We start from the raw sequence: 22,569 nt of genomic DNA, 5'->3' as shown, positions 1-22,569 counted from the left end.
ACACTTCAAGTGTATAAGAATTATGTAAAACATAATTTTAGTGCAGCTAAGTTTTTCTAGACTAATTTATTATATTCCCTACGTGCATAGCAATGAGTTTCCTCAAAAATACTTTCCTGGATAATACCTTGTCTTTGTCCATATGGACAATGCATTAAAACAAAGATGCTGGAACTTAACACACAGAATATTTAGGATAATTGTTGTAGACAAACAGTGTCGCAAATCTCTCTTTAGTATCTTTATTCCTTTTAGAAATGAAGTCAGTAGACTTTAGCATATTGAGAACAGGAACTCTGCAGAGTGAAGTTCAGGGCATGGTGGAGTTAACTTCAGGCACCTACGCCTCACTGCGGAAGAAGACCAAGGGTCGCCTTCCCCGGCCTCGTCTGGCGCGCTTGCAAGACTCCAGCTGCTGCGGTCGGTACGCCGAGGCGAGGGCGGTGCGACACCTCCCCTCTCGGCTGCAGCCCTGTCGCAATCCGGCCCCGCTCYGGGCGGCGGTGGCGGGAGCGCGGCGAAGCAGCCCCACCGCCTGGGCCGCTGCGCGGGGCGGGGCCTCCTGGGAGCATGTGTGCAGTGGTCCTGGCGGGGCGGGGGGCGCGCGGTGATTGGCTCTTTGTGGCTGTTCGACCTCAGCAGCGGCGCGCCGTCGGGCGGAGCTGCTGCGGCGCCGCAGACCGGGCGGCATGGCAGCGGCGCAGGGCAACGCGGAACGGTACTTTACGCGCTGGTATAAGACAGGTACGGCGCCGGCCGGGCGGGGGGTTCGGGGTGGTGGCCTCTGCGTCTGTACAGTCGCTTGAGCTCGTGCCTTTGCAGATGTCAAGGGGCGCCCGTGCGAAGACTTCTGCGTGCTGCAGCACTCCAACAGGTGAGTAGCGGCTCCCGGCCGGCGCTTGACCCGCCGTGGGGGGAGGGGTCGGGGCACTTCAACTGCTCTGTCATCTGCGCGCTGCCGTAGTAGCCCGGGCTGGCGGCTACGGTGCAGTACGGCGGCTTGCGCCGGCTGCCGTAGTGCGCCCGGCGGGCCCTGGCGCGGCGCAGCGCCGCGTCCTTGAGGGGCCCCCCCCCCCCCGCCTCGCTGTTCGGCTAAGCGGCTGCTAGGAAACGCGGCACCCACGTGGTTCCTGGAGGACCTTTGTGGTGCTATCAGTAGGGTCAGCTTAGCAATTCAGGTGTGCTGTATTAGCCCTCTCTTGAAGATAAGTACCTGTGATCAAATAAAAGCCTTTTTTTTTTTTTTTTTAATTTGGGTGAAGAAACACTATGGCCCCTTTTGTAGAACAGTTCAGTGGCCAGAGCTTGGTTTCGTTCTGTACTCTGGATAGGGCATTCATTTGTCTGTTAATGCCGAAATACTGCTACATAAAACACCTTGAGATGTATTGAGCCAGGCATGAAGGGAAGAGCAGGAAATATTTCCCTYCTGATCCCTGGGGCTTTTGGCAGCGTTGGCTCTGCTGTCTTCTCCTCGAACAGGTTTTCATTAGTTATTCCTAATGAAGCAGCTTTGACAAGAATAAAATGAGCTCTTTTTGCGAAATAATTGATAATGCTTTCTTGGAATATGTGAGAACCACCAAGGCTTTCAATTTTACGTATGTATGCAATGTACTGAAATGTTCTGTACAAGCAGACTTCTAACTCCCCTCATTATTTTTTTTCCTTGCATTTACAGGAAAGCAGTGATTACTACTGTTTATTTGCTTGCTTTTGTGATATATAAACTAACAGGGACAGCACCTCAGAAATCTCTTTCATGGGACAGAGGGAAAATTTTCAAGTGATCCTAGACTTTGCTGTTACAATGGGGGTTCCTCTGTCCCTCTTTAATTACTACACTAGTAAGAACAGTAAAGCTTGATTATTTTTTTCCTGTATTGTTCAACAGATTCATAGACTTTAAAAAAGCGGCACTGCAGGGCTCTAGTAGCTCCCTATTGAGTCCATATATCCCCCTCTTCCTGAAAAGGACCCTTAAATTTATCAATATTAGAAGAACAGTTTTCAAAAGTCTTTTCAGTAATGATGTTTAGAAGCACTGTGTTTACCTTGCTTCTAGGAAATCAATTAGCTTAATTTAAGCAAACAGCATTTTTCTATTTGATATATCTAAATTGCTTTTAATTGTGCTTTCATGTGCTACAGCTAGTAAATGTTCCCAGTGACTTGTCTGCTTCTATTAAGAATTTAAAAAACAGTGACAAAGTACTTTACACAGTTGGAACCATCTCTACTGAAGCTTTCAGAACCTGAGGCTTCTGTGCTGCTCTTCTTATTTTCTATTTTTTTGGAAAGCAAAACCCGAGTTACCTATTCAGTATGTCTGCTGTGAGAATACCAAGTGTGACAACCAGGATAATAAAAGGATACCCTCATGATACACCTGAGGGCTGTGCCATTCACAGAGACCTGGACAGGGTGGAGAGCTGGGCAGAGAGGAACCTCATGAGGTTCAATAAGGGCAACTGTGGAGTCCTGCACCTAGGGAGAAATATCCCCGTGCACCAGTACAAGCTGGGGGCTGACCTGCTGGAAAGCAGCTCTGCAGGGAAGGACCTGGGAATGCTGGTGGATGACAAGTTAGCCATGAGCCAGCAATGTGCCCTGGTGGCCAAGAAGGCCAATAGTATCCTRGGGTGCATTAGGAAGAGTGTTGCCAGCAGGTCGAGGGAGGTGATCCTGCCCCTCTCCTCAGCCCTGGTGAGGCCTCGTCTGGAAGACTGCGTCCAGTTCTGGGCTCCCCAGTACAAGAGAGACATGGAACTACTGCAGAGAGTCTAGACTAAAGCTACAAAGAGATCAGAGGGCTGGAGCATCTGCCCTATGAGGAATGGCTRCCAGAGCTCGGCCTCTTCAGCCTGGTGAAGAGAAGACTGAGGGGGGATCTTATCAATCTGTACAAGTACCTGAAGGGAGGGTGTCAAGGGGATGAGGACAAACTCTTTTCAATTGTCCCATGTGACAGGACAAGAGGCAATGGGCAAAAATTGAACCACAGGAAGTTCTGCCTGAATGTGAAGGGGAATTTCTTTCCTGTGAGAGTGACAGAGTAATGGAACAGATTGCCCAGAGAGGTTGTGGAGTCTCCTTCTCTGGAGATATTCAAGGCAACCCTGTCTAACATGCTCTGGGTGACCCTGCTTGAGCAGGGGGGCTGGACTAGATGATCTCCAGAGGTCCCTTCTAACTTTACTGATTCTATGTTTATGCTAAATACTAAACATGTTGTTATTAGTCCTGGTTGTCTAATATAAAAATCTTTGTATTTACCAGTTTAAATATGCTTATTGTTTTCTATCCATAATTCTTATTCTCAAGAAACCATTTGTGTTCTTGTTCCCAACATCCTTCCTTGGAAAGATGTGAGTTTCTTTTTGGAGACTCCACTGACTAAACTAGCCCCCAGAATATCACGTACAGTTTATCACGTACAGCAATCTCTTAACCTGGAGCACAGAGATGGAAATGTTAACCATAGATTTGGGTTTATAAGGGGGAGGAAAGGAAATAMAAAAATAGAAATGTTCAAATGTCTGTAGGTAGAGATGATACTGTTTGAATGCATGAAGCATGCTGAAAGTATACAGTAGAATACACCTCTTGCATGGAGTTACAGAGTAAGAACCTTCAGGACAGATGTGACAGTGTAGGGAGGTAAAAACTATTCAGCATCAAAGGGGAAAGATTGGAGTATGTGCTGCTGTTTTCACTGCAGTTAGCATCCTGTTCATAGATAATTCCAGTCCTCCTCTTATTTTTTGAAGTGTTCTTAAACAGAAGCATAATTTTTTATCTGTTCATTTACTGGCAAGTTGTGGGCAGTACATTATTGTGCATTAAGCATGATTCTAAAACAGTGGTGGACTTGGGCATAATCTTTTGTTTAACCTGATTTAAGTTCTGTAGGTTTGTGACAAGACATAACCAACCTTTAGAAAAGCATGAAACAAACAGCAGGTTAGCTGACATGCAGATCACAGCAGCATTCATCTGTTCTAACTATTCACCRCTAATAGCCCTTATATTCACCTTTAACTATTCTGGGAAATATTATGTGATATTACAGATTTTTTTCCATCAAAAGCAGTGTGTGAACATCTGCTTCAACTATCATAACACAAGTAAATTGAGTATGTCCCCATTAGGTATGGTACAATATTGGGTAAAACGGTTCTAGCTTAGGAAGCACAATTGCTTTTGACTCCTATTTAAAAGCTGTGGTTTTGTTTAACTAAGTCAGTCTGCTGTTTCTATGCTCCAGTCTAGTATCTCAAAAATAAAGCTTTTTCTCTGTGGATCACTTTAAGTTGTTTGAGTTAAAGTTCAGTTTTAAACTATGTTTGCTACAACAAACTCCTCAAGTGAGCTGTCTGAGGAAATGAAGTCGCAAGTTGATAGAATGACTGAAATTTTTAAGTAGGAAAAGAAAATTTGTTACTCAGCTGCAGTCAAAAATTATCATCAGTTCTTCATCATGAGCTCAGATAAATTGTTTTTTTAGATTACCTTGCTCAACCCCATGCTGTCACCCAGACCTGGCTGTTCTTACTGTCTCACTAGGCCTATGTGCACATTCTGTGACTGATGTTGCAGTAAGTTGAATTATACTTTCTTACTAAACTATAAGGGGAAGAATATTGTGGAAGACTGGGCATCCAACAATGAAAACCTTGCTAGATTTCAAACTGGAAGCCCAATGAAGTAGTCAGTATCAGTTTTTTAAGTCTTACCAGTAAAGGCAGAGAAAGTTGAAGAGCTTGCCTGGAGTACATTAGAGCACGACTTTTCACAAATCCAGTGTACTAATAAATCTTAACTCTTGCTGCAGAATTTGTGTCATCACCTTGGCAGAAGCCCATCCTCTTCTTCAAAATGGAAAAACAATTAAAAGCATTAATTACCAAATCAGTGCCAGCTGCAGCAGACTTCAAAATAAAGTCTCTGGAAAGTCAAAAAGGGTATGAGCCAGTTTTCATCTTCATCTCTTAAACTGCCTGAGCCTTTCTAGGATAGAAACTTACCAACCCACCGTTGCATTTTAATATAGCTCCTCCACAGTTAAAGAACTTGGACTATGTAAAGTGGCTTGTCTGGCTATTTGAAGCTAGCTGCAATAATGCTCCTACAGCACTGGTGTTGCTCAAACCAAGGCTAATAGTTACTTTTAGTTATTTTTTCACAGTATTCAGAAGGATTTGAGCATCCCTTAATAGATAACTTCTTTCCAACAAAGCACCAAGGATTTGGAGACTATTGTTTTTGTAAAAGATACCTAGAAAGCAGAGGGACTAGCTCAGTTTGTTTAAGGGTGAGTTTTCAAATTCACCTTGTTAAAATTCATTTTATTAAGGCCAACTGTGCTGTTTTTCTCCTCTGCTTGCTCATTTTAATTTGATTATAAATCTGTTACTCTATGAGAAAGTTATGATTACATTTGTAATGGCTTATAAGCTCCTACTTGATTTGTGCAGATAACTAAGCTGTCTTCTTCTTTTCCCTTGGGAAGCATAACTATGAAACTTGTAATGACCTATACCTATTCACATTTCCCTCCTTCATTCTGAAGCTTACAAACTTATACTGCTGATTATGTATGTATGTTCGTAACTCAAAGCAACCTTTTTCAAATGCAGGGAGCTCAGTTTTTAACAGAACTTGCACCTCTGTGCAGAATATCCTCCTCAGATGGTGAAGAGTACACCATTTATAGGTAAGAGTTTTCCCGTTTTCTTTTTCTTACTCTGACATAAGGTACACTTCTGAATCTAAACACTTTTGCAGTTGTATACGAGGGCGACTGATAGAAGTGAATGAAAACATTCTTAATAATCCAGCTATTCTGCAAGAGAAGGTAAGAAACTTTCTTGCTTTTTGCTCTCTGAATTTTATTTCACTACTAACTTTAGCCTTACATTTTAGCCATCAACTGAAGGATACATAGCAGTGGTTCTACCCAAATTTGAAGAAAGCAAGAGTATAACTCAAGGACTTCTGACAAAGAAGGAGTATGAAGAAGTTTTGTTGAAACGTCTTAATTCTTCATGAAATTATGTATGCAGGTATCATCTGTATTTGAAAGCAAATGAACTACTTGTATTGTACACTATAACTGCTATGGTACTGAAAGGCTATTTTTAAAAGTGGAATGCTTGTTTCACGCAAGGATAAAGTAGCTCAAATAATATTAAAACCTTTTCTCTCTCACTTCTAATGAGAGTCTAGTGAGTATTACAAGTTTTAAAATTAGCATAGAACGGTATGTTGGAGAGTATTTTTGTTCCATAGGTTTCTTTTGTTCTGCTCAGTGCAAGCAGAATACACACAGAAAAATCCCATGATTTCACGATCACTTAATTTAGCTTAACTAATATGACATGGAGTATGAGAAAGGTGAACTGAAGATAAAGTAGTGGAAGCCTGTGCACAAAGAATAGATAAACTTGAAAAAAGTATTTCATACCAGCTTGTATTTTCATAGCATCTTGAAGTCAAACAATGCCTTTGTACTTAGAATTTAAAAAATGCATGCTGATAATGACAAATTTAGATGGTGTAGTGTAAAGTCTACATAATACTTCAGTAGTTCGACATGCAATTCAAATGCTTGTAAGTTTTAATCAGAAAGACCTACAACTAAAGGAAAAAAGTTTTGAATTGAGAGTATTAATCACTTAGAAATATACTTTTGAGAACATGAATTATGTCAATGAGACTAAAATTCAACATTGCAGATATTGCAAGATATATTTTTTTCCTAGACTATTTCATTGCAGGTATAACTCATAGCTAAGAAACATTTCAGTGCTTTAGGCCACAGCCTTTCAGACTATTTTCCTGATTGTGCTTTATCAAATACATAGACTGAAATAGGCCAGAGATGAGTTTACAAACTTCAACAGTAGTGTTACATATAGTATATTCAGCACAAGGTTCTTTTTGTCTATTAGCAGCATCTTTGTGTTGAAAGATCTATTAAGACATTCATAAGCATTAATTACAAAAGCAGTATCAATAGTGAGCATAGGAAATGCATTCACATTATAAAAATACTGGCTGATGTTTTAATTGCTAAGTCATATCAGCTGTTACAAAGGTCAACAGCTTTAATTCAGGTTAAACTGGTTTGACTTTCCACAAATGAAAGCAATATTGAAACTTCAGAAAGAGTTACTTTTACATGGAGTTCCTGCATTTCTAAGTGCTGTAATTACTTGGTTTCTAAAAATGTTGTATTTGTTACATGATTTTCTAAAGATTTGATGCCAAACATCTCAGCTGTCCTTTCTGGGCAATGTGTATTTGCACCAGTTTGTACTCTGTTCTCTTTCCATGGTGGAGCAGGTTTAGGACAGCTGTTTCCTGTTTTGTTCTGTAAGTGAACAAAGATTATTATTATTTCTTTAAGTGAGACAATTTAAAATCTATTTAATAGCACACATGAATCAACTCACCTTTCTCAGTAATCTGCAGCAAAGTGGAAGAAGTTGACATAACAGAGTCATCACATTCCTTGTTTTCTGAATGCATGCATCAACCTAAAAAGACAATTACAGTAACATAACACTACTGATTACTTGTTAGGTAACTGTTTAATACATGAGATGATGATCATCTATTTCAAGTTTGAATGGATAATGTTTGTYCTTCATAAGTATTTCCCTTTTAATCAAGGTTTTGCCTTTTTTTTTTTTTTAGAGCAACAGCCTCTCTTCTGTTGACACAAAACTTACTCTGGGAAAGAGAAGATAATGACACACATCTTACAAGAACCAACTAATAATAATATTAATGAATTTATAAATGTATACAGACATCACTGTTGAAAACTAAGCAAAAAGAATTAGCCTGGAAAGCAGGGAAGAAATCTCAGCTCAACTCTCTAGTGTTTAGAAACTTGAGTATTGGCAGATGGGAGTATTTCTGAAGGATTTTGATATGTGAGGAATACTGTCTCAGAAAGGACCTCTGATCATTTAGGTATGATCCTTTTAATATTCTTGTCTTTGTTATCCAGCTCCTTTACCTAACAAGGTGTCCGGGAAGTATACATTCATCATAATTTCCGATATCTTTTTTTTGTTTTATGTCCTGTCAGCATGATTTAGAAAGCAATGAATCATGTAAGCCTTACCGTGACATCAGTTATACTATAAGCTAGCTAAGACTTAAAGAGTTTGAGTTTAAACCCCAAGTCTAACTTAAGTATAGGATACAAAATTGGGCCCTCYAGAAACATTAATCGCAATTTGATGGTGCTTTATCACTATGTAGCAGATAGGAGCAGATGTAACAGATGGGAGTTCCCATTTAATCCAGTTAAGAGAGTGCAGCTATAGATGGCAGTTGTATACATCTTTACTTGTAACAAATATGATTAACATCAGAATGAACTCTTGGCTTTCTAGAATAGACTCTCTACATTTTAATAAACAAGCATATATTTCAGTAGCAGGGTCTTTGAGTTTTGAGACAATTATTTTTATTCTGTTATTAATGCTTAACATAAAGTATTACAGTGATGGTAATATAAATTACCTTGATAAATACTTTCAGCAATAAAGTTCTTTCTTAGTCACTGAGGTGCACTTAATTACAGTTCAGCTTTCACTGAATAAAGTTCCAGTGGACTACAGTAAGATACATACTATCTGATATTATTCAGCTGAGAATTCTGAGTTGCAGCATGGTAAAATTCCAGTAGCTCTGTTCATCTAATGGGCAAGTCAAAGGAGATATTGACTTAAATTCTTTGACAAAAGTTTCTCAGCASTAAAAAGCAATATGAAATAGTGAAAGCCTACAGACACAGTTCCATCTTTAAAGGCAGCTCAGGAAACATTCCAGTAAGCGCTCTCACTTAATACTGAAATCCAAAACCCAGGTGATAATCTCAATATTTTTAGCAATATGAAAGAAAAATCCTACTAATTGTTGTACTGGTTCTTGGACTCTGAAGTTGGTAAGCTAGGGGTTGGGGAACTCTTCCTTAAAATATTAGCATCTCATCAATGTTAATGATACATCTTTGGCCACAGGGCTAGTTATACAAAATTAGACCATGCATGTTCCCTAAAAAAAAGCACTTATATAAGCCTGTAAAGTAATGCTATCCATGTTATCCACTAGCAGGCTTCCATGTATGCTGAATGGCAGTGTATCATGCTTTTCCTCCTATCAGAATCTCAGCATGACCAAGTATGAGGAAGTCAGGATAAGCTTCACTGAAGCCCTTCTCTGCTAGTAGGAGAAAAAAAAATCTAGTGGTACTACAACAAAAACAGAAGCAAGAAAACAATACACCTCTTCTGAAGAAGTCTTTTCCCCCAGCACAAGACAGTGCAATAAATTGCTTAGGTCACAGATGCAAATGAGGGATGTCCAAACAGACAAAGTATATTTTCATCATGAGGAACAGTTCTTACTGTATGCCTATACTTAAAATGTTTTGAGAAGCTGATATGCCAAGTATAGACTATTTCAGAAAGGACAGAAGTTGAAATAACTTTCTCTTCTACGTAAGGAACAACAACAATGAGGTATTGCATAGCAGAAAACAAACATTGCATAAAATTTCACATTTGCCATTTTTTATGGTCTTCTGTCACTTGACTGTGTTAACAAAAAACTTTCATATTTAACAGGAACAGAAATCAGTAGGTCATGAAATTTCAAAGTCAGTCAGGTCTTGTTTTCGTGATTTTTTATTTTAACCTTACCTTTGTAAATGTAGCACTTTTACCCTGAACAGAAGCTTTAGCTGTAATCTGAAGCTGCTGGCATATAGGAATCAGTTTTTCAGTCTCCAACAGAAGCAATGGTTTACCATCACAATGTAGCTGAAATGGGGTTCAAGAAGACAGAACTGCTTAATGATAAAAACTCCAGTTACAAGTTAATGGAGGAGACAACACAACCAGCTTTTAAGCATTATCGTTAAAGTCATAATGTGATGCACCTCTGGTGATAATCATAAGGAATGATTATTTCAGCAGTCATGCATTACCTGATCAGAAAAGGCATGAAAAGCTGAAGCAAGTTTTGTGCCCTCTGTAGCAAAAATCTGAACGGAGAAAAAAAAAAAAGTGTAACAAAATTAACCAAAGATTAGACCCTTTCTTTTCTTTGTTGTTTTAATAAGCATTGCATTATAGGAGTAGCAGGAAATATTTGCATACATATATAATTAACAAGTCAGCATTTCACGGTGACCTCTGAAATACCAAGCTGCATTACAACTGCTGTTCTCTCATATAACCAAAGTTTAAAGGCTTTCATTTCACATTTTTAAAAAGTTGCTTTCTASTTATTTTTTGTAATGGAGCAGTTCACAAAAGTTTTATGGGTGGAGGACACCTGTCATGTTTGTGTATTGTCCTGACCATAGTCTCCCGTTAAATATATGTATGTATCTTAAAACACAAGAGGCCAAGTAAGGGAATGTAGGGTAACATTTTATTTGTGAATCATAAAATGGTAAAGTTGGAAGGGACCTCTGGAGGTTATCTACTCCAACCCTCAGCATAGCCCATACAGGGATCGAACCCACAACCTGGGCATTACTAGCACCACGCTCTAATCAGCTGAGCTAAACTTATTCTTCAAATTCTTACATCTTCTTCCTGGTAATACCATAACATACTGAGTTAAGTAACAAAAGGGAGAAACCTAATGCCTTAAAGTCCTTCTAYATTTGCCATAATGGACATTGAATTCAGCATTCTCACTCCTAACTGGAATCTGTCAAAGTTTAAAGAATTTTATCTTAATTAAGCTACTACCTGAACACTGGAATGTTAGCTTTCAAAAAGTATGTATCAGAGTTGTGCTGCTTAAAAACTACAACTACTACTCCATTTGTGATATACTGTACTTATGTGTAAGRAACTGAAGAGTTAAAGATTCAATTTGTTCTTTATTCAGAGTTCCTGATTATGGGTTGTTGCGGTTTTTTTAATATATTACCTCTGCTTGATGAAATAAATCCTGGGTAGTTTTCAGCAGTCCTTCTCCTCTATGGGAAACAATGAAAACAGACCATCTGACATGAACAGATTGCAAATTATTTTGCTTGCTACTTACTTACATAATCTATAGGGTCTTTCTTACACACGCAGACATGCCTACACGCACACAGAGTCTGTGAGACCAAAAGGCAGGATGTGATCCCTAAATTCTTGTAGCATATTTTGTGCTATTCCTATCTTCACGACAGATATTGGCCAAATCTTCTAAAATGCTTCATGTAACAAATAAATTTGACATTATAAATGTTACAAACTACCTTTGCTCAAATATTTAGAAAGCAATGCTTAAAACTTTTTCATTAATATAAATATGCATGCAATAATGACAGCATGTTTCCAATAACTAGTGTTCTACTTTTCAAATTGAGTGGAAGGGAAATAGGAGTTTACACTGAAACATTCTTTGATGTATGAACTCTGGAAAGGAATCTTATTTCATTTATTGGTTAGAAAAGAGGTTATGTGCTTCTGTCCCCCCTGTGCCAGTAACTAAACCTCTGTTCTCTTCTAAGGTGAAGTACTTCTGCAACACACAAAAGGAACTGAGAATTAGAAGAATGAAAAATAGGGTATGCTATGAACTTACTAGCTGTAGAATATATAGAYGCACACATATGTAACTTTTGAAAGCAGGAAATCTAAAAGTCAGTTAATCTAAAGACAGTCAAGTACTGTCTTTACTAACTTAATTCTTAACTATGAGAAATTGAGTATTAAAGTTACCTTTCAATAGTGTCATTGTAACGCTTAAAAATGAACATACAAAGGTTAGCCTGAGTAGGGGAACACAAACAATTAAGTCATTTAACTAGGTAAAGCCTGAAGTGCTTTTGCACAAAACCAAATTACTCAGTTATTGCTTAAAATGGCCAAGTACATTTGTTTTACTAATCTACTTAACCATTTTATACCAGGAAAAAAAAAGTAACCTAGGGCTTTTCTACTTAAGCTGGCATCCATACTACTGGAATATAAAATACCAATCTTTTAGAAGACACCATGCAAATGCACAACAATAACTACTTATGGGAGCCCCATTTCAAAATATAAACACCTCAGTGGCTGGAGCACTACTAGGAAACAGCTTAGTTTAGTTCTCATCAACAGAAAAAGGATAGAAATCTGTGTCTTTGGCATCCTGAATATTACTGGACTGCTAGGTAAGAATAGTCTTGCATCAAAAAAAAAAAAAATAAAAATCTAAATTCTTTGAACAAGAAGACTGACCTTGCAGGCTAATTTCAGAAGATACACCTTTTAGAACAGCAATATACCTTTTAGAACAGCAAAGATCAGCAATTCTAATCTACCGTTACACATCTATGCTTTAATTCCCTTAGTTTTAAAAGCAATCTGTGAACATGCTGCTTTAAAATCTTTTCCTAACCTCTGCGAGAAAACAGATGTTTACCACTTAAATAAAAATACTTTTAATGCCTCTTCTCCTCACCAAAATACACTGCATACAGCACAATTACCTGGTAAATAAGTACATGGAGTAGGCCATACTTGACATGCTCTGTACATGCTGTACTATCTTATTCTCCTGATCCTCCCATTGCTCTGTCTCAGAATCCACATCAGATGTGAGTAGATGCAGTTCTAATCCAAGTTTTGCAATTTTTGCCTGTTCCTGTAAATGGTAAATATATCTATGACAAATGAAAACATTTTTCAGTCAAAAGAAAAAATAATTAAAAGATATGTTACTAAAATGATGATATCTTACCTCAGTATCTAATTTGACTGACTTTAATGCTTTCAGATTTGCGTTATGCTTCTGTTTCAAACAAAGAATAACAAAGAATTCCTTTTAAATAAAAGGAATTGGTAATAATTTTACTAACAAGTCATAAGAGATGGCTGTATCAGAAGTATACTTTGCAGGAGAGTTTCAGTAGCTCTGACTCTTTAGTAGAAACTAAGCATTTGTTCTGATTTGGTTGTTCTGCATAGAAAAGACCTCTCCCACAGTTCTCAGACTCAGTGTTTCTTCTCCATCTACTCATGTACTACCATTCCTTTCTCCTTTTCTCAAAATCCTCAGTAATTCTTATCACAAAATAAACAGTCTTAGCCAAGGACTACTGCACTGGTTTTTCCTTGTAGGATGATACTGCTGTAACAGGGACTAGCTGAATCAACTTCCAAATTGGTATTGGGTGAAACCTGTCAGCATGATCATGTAGGTGGTTCTTTCTATGTCACCTTGCTGAAATAGCTGCAAATTAATACTGACACTTTGACCTCTCCATAGGCTTCCCTCCTTTATTTGTCATAAGTATCCAAAACATTTGTCTGGGTGGAAGCCAAATCTTGGCTCAGATTAAGCACCAATTACTGGTTTTATTGATGTGAGTGGAATGCCTAATAAGATATGGTAGAGGTTCTCAACTCCATTGCACATATCCACAGTAATATATGAGCTGTTTCAAATCAGTCTGCATACAAGAGAGCAGCAGTTCCCAGCCTTAACTTTGCGCACTGATGCTGTCACTGTGCGAAGATAGCAGAAACTAATGAACATGGGAGGTACAGTCCATATTTAGAAACTGCAGTTGAGTGTGGGGAAATAGGAAGTACTGAGTTGGAATCATAGCTTGGAGAGGTAAGTGTAAGCCATAGGAGGAGGTAGGGTAATGTGTGTGCAGGACTAAGATCTTTGAGAATCAGAAAGAGTTGCTACTAATGCAAACGAAGCTCAGTAATCCCTTGGAAAAAAAATCTACTATTCATTGTATCTCAGCAAAATTAATGAGGGCAAGAATAAAAAACAGTTATTCAAGTTCCTACTACAGTCTGCTGCCAACACCCCCCCTATTTTTTTAAAAAATTGAATCCTGTGAATGTGTACCCAGATTAGACACTATTAACACTGCCTGTGTACTAGAAATGTGAGAAGTTGATCTCATATCAAAAGACTTAGCAAAAAGGTTAAGAATTGATGTTCCTAAATGCCATTTAAGTTTGACTGTATTATATATTGCGGATGCAAGTCAAGACCTTGCTTTTAAGGTAGTGTCTTTAAGAAAAAAAACTAACAAACAGCAGAACTGGATTCCTATATAAATACAAACTTTCGGCTACCACTTATGGAAGATGCTTCAGCTGCAAGGTGAAAGGGAATTCAAGAAAACAAACATTCTAGAACAAGTAAGTTTCTCTATCCAGATATAGCTATGACTACTATTCATTCAAATCTTTAGATTTGAAGAAACTTCTGATTTGTTGGATTTGTAATTTTCTTCATTCTCATGTTCAGCCATGCTATTTGTTTGATAGGAGAACTGGGAGAATCACACAAGCAGTTATCAGTCTGCTTTTGTCACGGTTTGACATTAATACTGTAAAGAAAAATCTATGTGTTAAGTGCATGTGTGAATCAACAGTACTGTGCTGTTCACAACTATAACATGGTCTAGGGTGCCATTCATAAACAGGAAGCCGCATAGTCACAATTAAATAGATGTAAGAAGCCTTAAATTATTTGATATGCAGGAACAGTCTGGCTTCCATGCAGCGACATCTACTGCCAAACAATAACCCTAATTCCCCCAAAGCCGTGCATCTTGCAAAGGAAACGCAGAAGACAACGACCTTTCAGAAAACAGTAAAACAGAACTGTATAAATCCTGGGAGCAAAGGATTAGTGGAAGTGTTTTTAAAAAGCATGTGAATCATTATTTGGAAACCTGCCTTAAACATCTCTTCTTTAAATTTTGGCTGAAGTTCAGAAGCTTAGTCAAGCCACTGACAGACAAAGAAAAAACCAACATCCTATCAAAAGTTACTGAATCATCTGTTCTCCAGTCTCAGTATTTACTTCTGTAAAAGTGGAATTCACACATGTTCACCTAATGTTATTTATATTCTGTTTAAATCTGTGAATTGTGTTTATAATGAATTGACCTTTTTTCTTTTCATTAAGGGTCTGAAGTATGATAGTATGTTTGAAGTCACAGAATTGCTTACATATAAGGAGATGGGTGATTACTTCACACCCAAACTCCTCAATGCTATAGATCAAGGGAAAAAAGCAAGGAGAGAAATGAACAGGCTACAGCTTACCATACCTTCAGAGATCGTTCTTCCCCTCCTGCCTCCCAGTGAAAAGATTCAGTATATAATGAATGAATTAAATGACTGTAATCACATTACTACTGTGATTTAGGAGGTTCTCACACACACATGCTCTCAGAAAAGATGTAATATTGATTATAATCAGCTAAGGATATTAATTAGCTCACAACTAATCTGGACATTTGTGCAGCTTTTTTCACTGCATTAAAAATAGTACATATCAAACAGGGAAACAAGAATCCATTATTTGAAGAACCTTACAATATACTCAAATGCAGTCATTTGTCCAAAACAGGTCAGCTGAGACAACAATGTTAAAACAAACGAACAAAAAAAAAACGTATCTGATTGATTAGCAAGACTTACCATATATTGCAGGAAACACTGTTCTGCTAAGGACAAAGTTTGTTGTACAAAATGTCCTATTGTAAAACAAGAATTAAAGTTCACCTACAATCAAAGTATTAAAGTGTGTTATGTGACTAGTTACCCCAGTTTTCAAAGTTTGTCATTCATTTAAAAAAATTTGAAGTTTGATATTTTACTGTCAGCCATCCAGTCAAGATGCATGTTAGCAAAATCCTACTGTGTCCTCATCAAGGTGTAGTATGTGAAGAAGTCAATTAGTTAACAGAAGATAGGATGCAAATACAACGTTCTCGAAAGCAACTTACCCCAGGTCTGGGCAGTGATAGGTAGACATGCTTCTCTCCTAAGAAGAACACACATATTTATACAAAAATTTGTATGCCGATTTGAATGAATAGGATCACATGTCTTTTACCTCTTCCTTAACTTCCGGTACTATAAAAGCAAATTACTTACCTGCAAGTCCTTTTTGACTGTTACAGAGGTTTTCTACTCTGCCTAGTGCTTCCAGATACAGGCAAGCCACAAACTACTTACTCTTCAGACTTAGCCCTCAATAATTGCCAGTTAAGTATAGCTCCTCTTAACAGTTTCACTCACTCATAGGATCTCTAGTCTCTTGCATTCAATCCACAACTAAGTAAAGAAAGCATCTCACTTTCCAATGACTGAGCAGCTATGACTGCACACACTCATTCTGTTGCAAAGCACAGCACAGAGTGGTTAACTCAGTACAAAGCTTTTCTTGGTGTCAGTTGAATGGCATAGTATGCGGAATACACAAGGCAGGTTTTTCTAAAAACATCAATAAGCCCTTCAAGTACTACAGTATATATATCCCATGTACACTGTATTTTATAAAGAAAAAAGCAGTTCTTTTATAACATTTGATACACATATTATTTCTGATATCCCAAGAGGCCTCAGTTATTTCAATCTGAGCAAGAGATAGGGAAAAAAAATCTCTTAAGTATTTTTCAGAAGTGGATAAAAGATTACGAGCAAAAGGGAAACAGTACCTGGACTAGTAGCCTCCAATTACCAGAAGACTTAAACATCTATATAACTTACATTTATTGCAACAGGGTCAGGAGAGGAAAGTCAGTCAGCCAGTCTCTCCCCCCCCCCCAAAAAAAAAAATTAAAAAAAAGTGAAAAATGGGACTTCACCTAAGGCAAGAAGGTGCCGCTACAATGGAGCTACCAGCATGTTTGAGCAAAGATGATGCATCAAAACAAAGGACAAGCAACAACCCCTCCCCCTCCTCACTGCCAAGGATTGTTGTTTCCTCTTTTTGTACCACTTCCTAATAAATTCCCATTCTGAATCCTCAGAAGACAGTTCTGTTGAGCACTAATGATTTTTGGAAGTATACCATTTCCCATCATGAGCCACTTCATGATGACGAAACTGACTTTTCCCTGACTTAAAAAAAAAAAAAAAAGAAAGAAAGAAAGAAAAACTTTTCAGCAAGCTGGTAGGTGTCTTTTTACTCTGAGAAGTACAGCAGTTTGAATTCTGCTGCATTCCCAAATTCACCTCTTCTTTCCCCTCCCCAGTTTCAAAGGTTTTGAAATTTTACAAGAGGGGAAGTAAGCTACCAAACTGTCTTTCTAATTTTTTTCAGGATGTGGAGTTATTCAGGTATTAATTGCCCAATTCATCCAGGTTTATCAAACTTCTCAGTAAGGACTGACAAGAAGTCACTTAGAACATCCTCTATGTCAAGCCATCAACTAATTGGTCCAAGAGTACTTTGAGGAAAGCATGTAAAAAGTACCAAGAACAAAAGCTAACATACAAGTTTAAAATGCTGTAACATAAAAAAACTTCTTTATGGTATGCAAAAAATTGCTGTACTATATAAAAAAAATCTACAAGTTTCAGCCTAGAAAGCTTTGTGATCAGAAGAAATGGAATACAAATGCATACTTAGAGGACTATCCCATTACAAAAAAATATGAGTAATGAAAATTATTTTTACCAAGTCGACAAAAGAGTAAACAGAAGTAAGAAAAAAAGTTTGCTTTTGTTCTTCCGGCAATTGCCATTATGCATCTTTGCAAGATTAACTGCTGACTACATTCAGAAAGAGAAAGGACCTAGCTATTTATTGCTTAGAACAAGTGCAAAGAAAAAAAAAATGACTTAACTACCAGTGCTTCTGTGAGGCAAAAAGCAGAAAATAAAATGAAGTTCCCAGGCTATCATGTAATGGAACCTAAAGATCAATGAGTAAGAATTATAATCTTGCCTTCCTTTGTTGCTAAGGTAGGTGAAGTTTTTAAAAAAACTCACTGGACCCACAGATACCATGCATTTCAAAAGCAAAGATCAATTCAAGCCAGAGATAAGTAGTTTCTGATGAAGACAGATTATCTGCATGAGTATAACCACATAATTTATATTCGATTCCACTGATAGGTGAAAAAATACATATATGTATTCTATTTAAATTTTAATATTTTGGAAGTCAAATTTTGGCTAAAGTAGCAAAAGATTATATTACAATCTCCCTTTTACTTCTTCCAGTCTGCCTTCCATTTCTCTGTCTTCCCTCTTTAAAAAAATATTATTTCATTCTGTTTATCTTCCACAACTTACCACACTTATGCTTACTAGTATTTGTAGACACGTCCTCCCTATCACCCCCCATTCTCTATTTTAACTTCTTTAAATCTTGTTTTTAACCTCATTTCTTATCTCACACTGGGATGTCTTCATTCTTTCTAGAATTCTACTTTCCCAATTCTAAAATCATGATCTGTATCCCCTATCCACCCACTATGGTCCTCCTAAATCCTAACAGTCAATCAATTCTTTCAAACCAAGTAGGCAAAACAAAGACAGAAGCACAGAAAAGGAAGTTATACTTGCAAGTTAAATGCTGAGTTAAAATTAGTTAAGTTTAACACTGAAAAGCAGGTTACAAGGGAGCCATGAAGGGGATGATTTACATTCTTCTCCAGCATGTTGAAACCAAAAGGAGAGAAGAAAGAAGATGACTGGCTAGCACCCAAATAACTGGATGATGTCCTCAATGAAAGATACTTTCATTAGGTGATTCATTTCATAGTGCAAGAGCCTGAAAGTTTAGTATCTAACTTAAAATAGTAATTTTAGGCTTTCTTTATAGTCAGTGGAGAGCAAATAGGTACCTCCACTAGCAGAACCAAATCACTAAATTTGCATAAACTACCTTCTAGAAGTGCGAGTATAGAGAGCCTTAGACTTCATAAGGGAGCTCAGACTAGACAGGTAACGTTTCGAAGATTAGTACTATGCAGACTAGGCCTCCTCACTACTGGATTAAAGAGTGTTCTAGGGTTAACAAGCCCAAACTCCACCGCACTCAAGCATAAATGGTTTGCAAGCATAAAGAGATTTTCAAAATATTTATGAAGGTTACTTTTCTGTGCAGTGCATGCACATGCACACGCACACAGGCACTCCCTCATGTGCACGTACACAGAGCCCAAGATGAACCCAGTTCAATCTGGGCATAAAATGGTATAATCTCATTAAAACTGAATGAAATACTGACACATTTCAAAGATAATTTTGACTCTCTATTGTTTTGAATCTCAGTATGAAAAATGCCTAACTTGCTGATATGACAAAAAGCATTCGATGAAAAATTATGCAGTTACTTGCAAAATCAACAGATGAGTTTAAACAATATGAATCTACTATACTCAGAAAAATGCTTATTTTATTAGTTGTGTCCAGCACATTTTAGTCACTGTTTAGTTTTTGCCTCTGAAATCTCTAACCAAAGCCAAACATCAGAGCATTAGTACAAAAATACAAGTTTTTAAACCAAGGAGAAAAAAATATATGTAATGTCTTAGTGTAATTTTATCTTCTACTACACACAATCACAATTTAGTAGGAATATAGCACTTGTTACATTTTACTCTGTAAAATAAAGAAACTTTTACCAACTTCAGCATTAAGACAAGTAGCATGAATTACAAGAAATAGGATTTTATACAATATCATGAAACTCCACTGTTTTTGAAGATACAGTGGCATTCACGAAACTTTTATAATCTCTTACTAAACAAAGACTTTAGTCTTTTTCACTTAGGTCATCTACACTTTATTTCTAGAAGAAAAAATGTTGGAACTGGYAAGGTCACTTTTAGGGTATTTTCTGAAAGCAAAAAGGGTTTTTTATTGTTGTTGGTTTGCATTTTTTCAGTCACTCTGAAACAAAGGAATGCATACAAGCAAAAGGCCTAGAAGACAACACAGAGGAAAATTTTGTAGAAAACAGCTCAGTACAGGAGACCATATTATTTCTAAGGAGATATAGATAACTAATACGAAATGATCAGATTCACCGCCAGAATGAGTCCTTTACCAGGCTGGGCTGTGGGACAAGATTCCTTAAGCATCTTTTGGCAGTACAAGACTATGACACCGTAGGCAATGGGAAGAATATAGGTTACACTTATTACCATAACAGTGGTGGTATTAGAACACTTTATGGTGAAGGAAAGGGTCAGGGAACAAGAGACAATTAAAAAAAAAAAAAAAAGACGACTCATCTGTTTCTGTCCAACAGATAAAGCTTGTCTTCACTGCAGCCAGGCCCACACACATGACAGACTAACATGCTTAGCAACTCCTACCCACCCTCTTCTTTTTGCTTCAAGCAGCAACATTACAGATGCCTTGTGCAAAGGTTCTTATAGGATCTGCAAAAAATGCCTGTTATCTGCTATCAATATCCATAAGAGAACAAAAAGTTATTAACTACAAGATAGGTTGGGAATGTGCCATAACACTTTAAAAAACATTCATTTTAAAAGCCAAATATATGTGCCTTGCTGTAGCTGCCTGGTTCTGGTTCCAATATTTTATATATACATATATATACACATATATATATAAAAGGTTTTCACTCTACCCTGCCAGACCATTGTAAAAATACAAAAATGAAACAACTGCATAATCAGCCCTGCAAATTTGAAATTCATTTGAACATATTAAACATAGTATTTGCTAAGTTTAATATATTAAAGAAATTAAATTAAAGAATGGTAATACATCCTTGGCTCCCAAAACAAAAACTACTGGAAGTTAAAAGGATCAGGCCCATACACAGGACCTCAGATCTAATGAATTGCTATTCATCTTTAAATAGCATTCTAGACTAAGGAGGAAAAACAAAGTAACAATCAGGTATTTCCCAAGTGCCTCAGATTACTTTTAAACTGTACTATACACATCAATTGTAAACCCAGTTTCACTATATTTTTAGTTTACAAGCCTTCAGAATCGGTCATACATTCATCTAGCAACCAGCAACAGCAGTTTAAGATATTACTGCCCCATGACTGTTTGTTTATGGTCCTCGCAACAAAGTTGGCAAAGAAGAACAAACAAGCATCCACCAGTTCAGCACAAACAACTTTCCACAGCAGTTTAAGCTAAGCTGAGTATAGTCACAACATTCTTCTTCTGTAAAGCTACTGTGGGAAAGTAGCATGGAGTGAAAAGGCAACAACAGTTAGCTGAGCATTGGTAAAGCCTTAAACTACCAAAACTGTTTACTAGGCAAAGGTTATCTAAGCCCTTAATCTTTGCAGAAAATTGTGCGCCTTTCTACATGCAAAATGAATTCTCATGAACTGCTTGCACAAAAACGTGATCCAGTAGGGAACATTCAACTGCCAGGTAAGTTCTACTTATCAAAAGAAGTCTCTCATCAATGGTGGGATGAACATTTATATAACTGACAAAGCATCATCTAACATGAATATGGATGCAGTTATTCTGTATCTTAGATACAAAATACTGAAGTCTCTGGATTTAACTAAAGTTTTAACTTTTTAACCTGAGTGATCTTTCTTAAAAATACAAGACATTCAGTATATTACATTCTATTTGTATGCAATTATAATTTAAAGCCTGAAACAAACACATAGCCACAAGAAGTATAACACCAGGCTACACTGAAGTCATCATTTGAAAAACAGTAAGTTACATAAAAATAAAAAACAAAACAGCTTCTATTTTTTTAAGAAAAATTACTCTACTCTGAAGATACTAAAAGCAGAGTAAACACAGATTTGTTTCTTAAGATTTCAAGGTTATCTTCTACATGTTGTAGAAATACCAATAAACTTACCAACCAGAGACAATATTCCAAGATCATGAAGAGTCATCAGAGATTCCATCCAGGAGAAAGGACAGCAGTTCAAAAATCAAATAACTACATTCACTACATTATGAAATGATCACAATGCAAGCTGACAGTATAGAACTCATGTATATATATTTCCCAGAAATACTGGAAATGACTTAAACATTTCACAMAATTCAAGTTACACTTTGATTCACTGTCTACACAAAACCAATACACTTAGATTCCATATTGCCATATGGGATACGGAACTGTTCCCTGTTTACTTACTATCTGAAGAAAACAGTAATTCCTTAATTACAGTTAAAATGCGTAGACTACATTTTGTTTTGGAAGTTGCATTCTTCTATGTGTACATATCATTCTTACCTCTTCTTCCCTCAAACACATCATTGATTTCTCTTAATAACGTGGACATGTCACTCAGTTGCGACTCCCAAGCCTCACAGAACACCTCAAGATTTTCTTTTGCAATCTTACTAGATGGATGTAGTGCCAGTGTTTCTGCAGCAGAAATTATCTGGAGAGAGAACAAAACATTTGTTACTCAAAGAAACCCTGGTAAATAGTTTGGCACATGAATTCGCAATGCCTTCACAGGCAAAACATAAAATTAAACTGTTACTATTACGTCTGTGTAGTATATTCACAGGACATTTGCAGTCTTGACAATCTTCTTTGCATATTCTTTTAACAATAATATGCTAAAGCCCAACTGTAAAATATAACTCTTTCTAAAAACTGCTTTGTAAATTTCAACATTAGATCTCCAAAAAATTCATACAGCTAATTTTGATTTCACTGAAGTGGCCAAATAAAAGCTAGGCATACCTGTGGGCCAGTGACCTGAAAGGTATCTTCTGCATGTATGCAAGTGATCTCAAGGGGCTCTGTTCCAGAAACATGCCTCAACAAACGACACATCTACACATTCAA

The 22,569-nt window shown here is 37.3% G+C and overlaps 2 protein-coding genes across 6 annotated transcripts in view; one reads left to right on the top strand and one right to left on the bottom strand.

Moving 5' to 3' along the window:
• The first annotated feature begins 536 nt into the window (after positions 1-536).
• Positions 537-10,927, top strand: ABITRAM (actin binding transcription modulator). Of its 2 annotated transcripts, XM_085310682.1 has the most exons (7): positions 537-744; positions 823-874; positions 4,835-4,964; positions 5,640-5,716; positions 5,788-5,857; positions 5,926-6,065; positions 7,702-10,927. In XM_085310682.1, the coding sequence occupies exons 1-6, from the start codon at positions 690-692 to the stop codon at positions 6,049-6,051; spliced, it is 510 nt and encodes a 169-aa protein (XP_085166808.1). In that variant the 5' UTR covers positions 537-689; the 3' UTR covers positions 6,052-6,065; positions 7,702-10,927. The 2 variants fall into 2 exon arrangements, with proteins under 2 accessions (XP_085166808.1, XP_085166809.1); XM_085310683.1 differs by lacking the exons at positions 537-744; positions 823-874 and adding an exon at positions 4,463-4,598.
• The window catches only part of CTNNAL1 (catenin alpha like 1), a 60,314-nt gene continuing 38,837 nt past the window's right edge, over positions 1,093-22,569 (bottom strand). The window contains exons 10-19 of one of the 4 annotated variants that reach the window (XM_085310681.1): positions 22,465-22,557; positions 22,003-22,153; positions 15,785-15,822; positions 12,760-12,810; positions 12,509-12,663; positions 10,969-11,017; positions 10,010-10,066; positions 9,723-9,842; positions 7,458-7,541; positions 1,093-1,213 (exon numbers count right to left, since the gene is read on the bottom strand). In XM_085310681.1, coding sequence (XP_085166807.1) covers positions 1,175-1,213; positions 7,458-7,541; positions 9,723-9,842; positions 10,010-10,066; positions 10,969-11,017; positions 12,509-12,663; positions 12,760-12,810; positions 15,785-15,822; positions 22,003-22,153; positions 22,465-22,557 — 837 coding nt within the window. In that variant the 3' untranslated portion in view covers positions 1,093-1,174. Of the gene's footprint in view, positions 1,214-6,456; positions 7,376-7,457; positions 7,542-9,722; positions 9,869-10,009; positions 10,067-10,968; positions 11,018-12,508; positions 12,664-12,759; positions 12,811-15,784; positions 15,823-22,002; positions 22,154-22,464; positions 22,558-22,569 lie in introns of those variants that run through there. The other 3 variants (XM_085310679.1, XM_085310680.1, XR_014896542.1) reach the window with 3 other exon arrangements.

The sequence above is a fragment of the Rhea americana genome, unplaced genomic scaffold, assembly GCF_003343005.1.
Source record: "Rhea americana isolate MKP2758 unplaced genomic scaffold, rheAme1 scaffold_323, whole genome shotgun sequence".
Classification (NCBI taxonomy): Eukaryota; Metazoa; Chordata; class Aves; order Rheiformes; family Rheidae; genus Rhea; species Rhea americana.
This window is presented reverse-complemented; position numbering and strand designations above follow the sequence as displayed.

Excerpts from the sequence above, each read along its gene's own strand:
- ABITRAM (XM_085310682.1), top strand. The coding sequence starts at position 690 with ATGGCAGCGGCGCAGGGCAACGCGGAACGGTACTTTACGCGCTGGTAT. Across the intron at positions 875-4,834 it reads GTGCTGCAGCACTCCAACAG|AATTTGTGTCATCACCTTGG; the intron begins GTGAGTAGCGGC and ends CTCTTGCTGCAG. Across the intron at positions 5,717-5,787 it reads GAAGAGTACACCATTTATAG|TTGTATACGAGGGCGACTGA; the intron begins GTAAGAGTTTTC and ends ACACTTTTGCAG.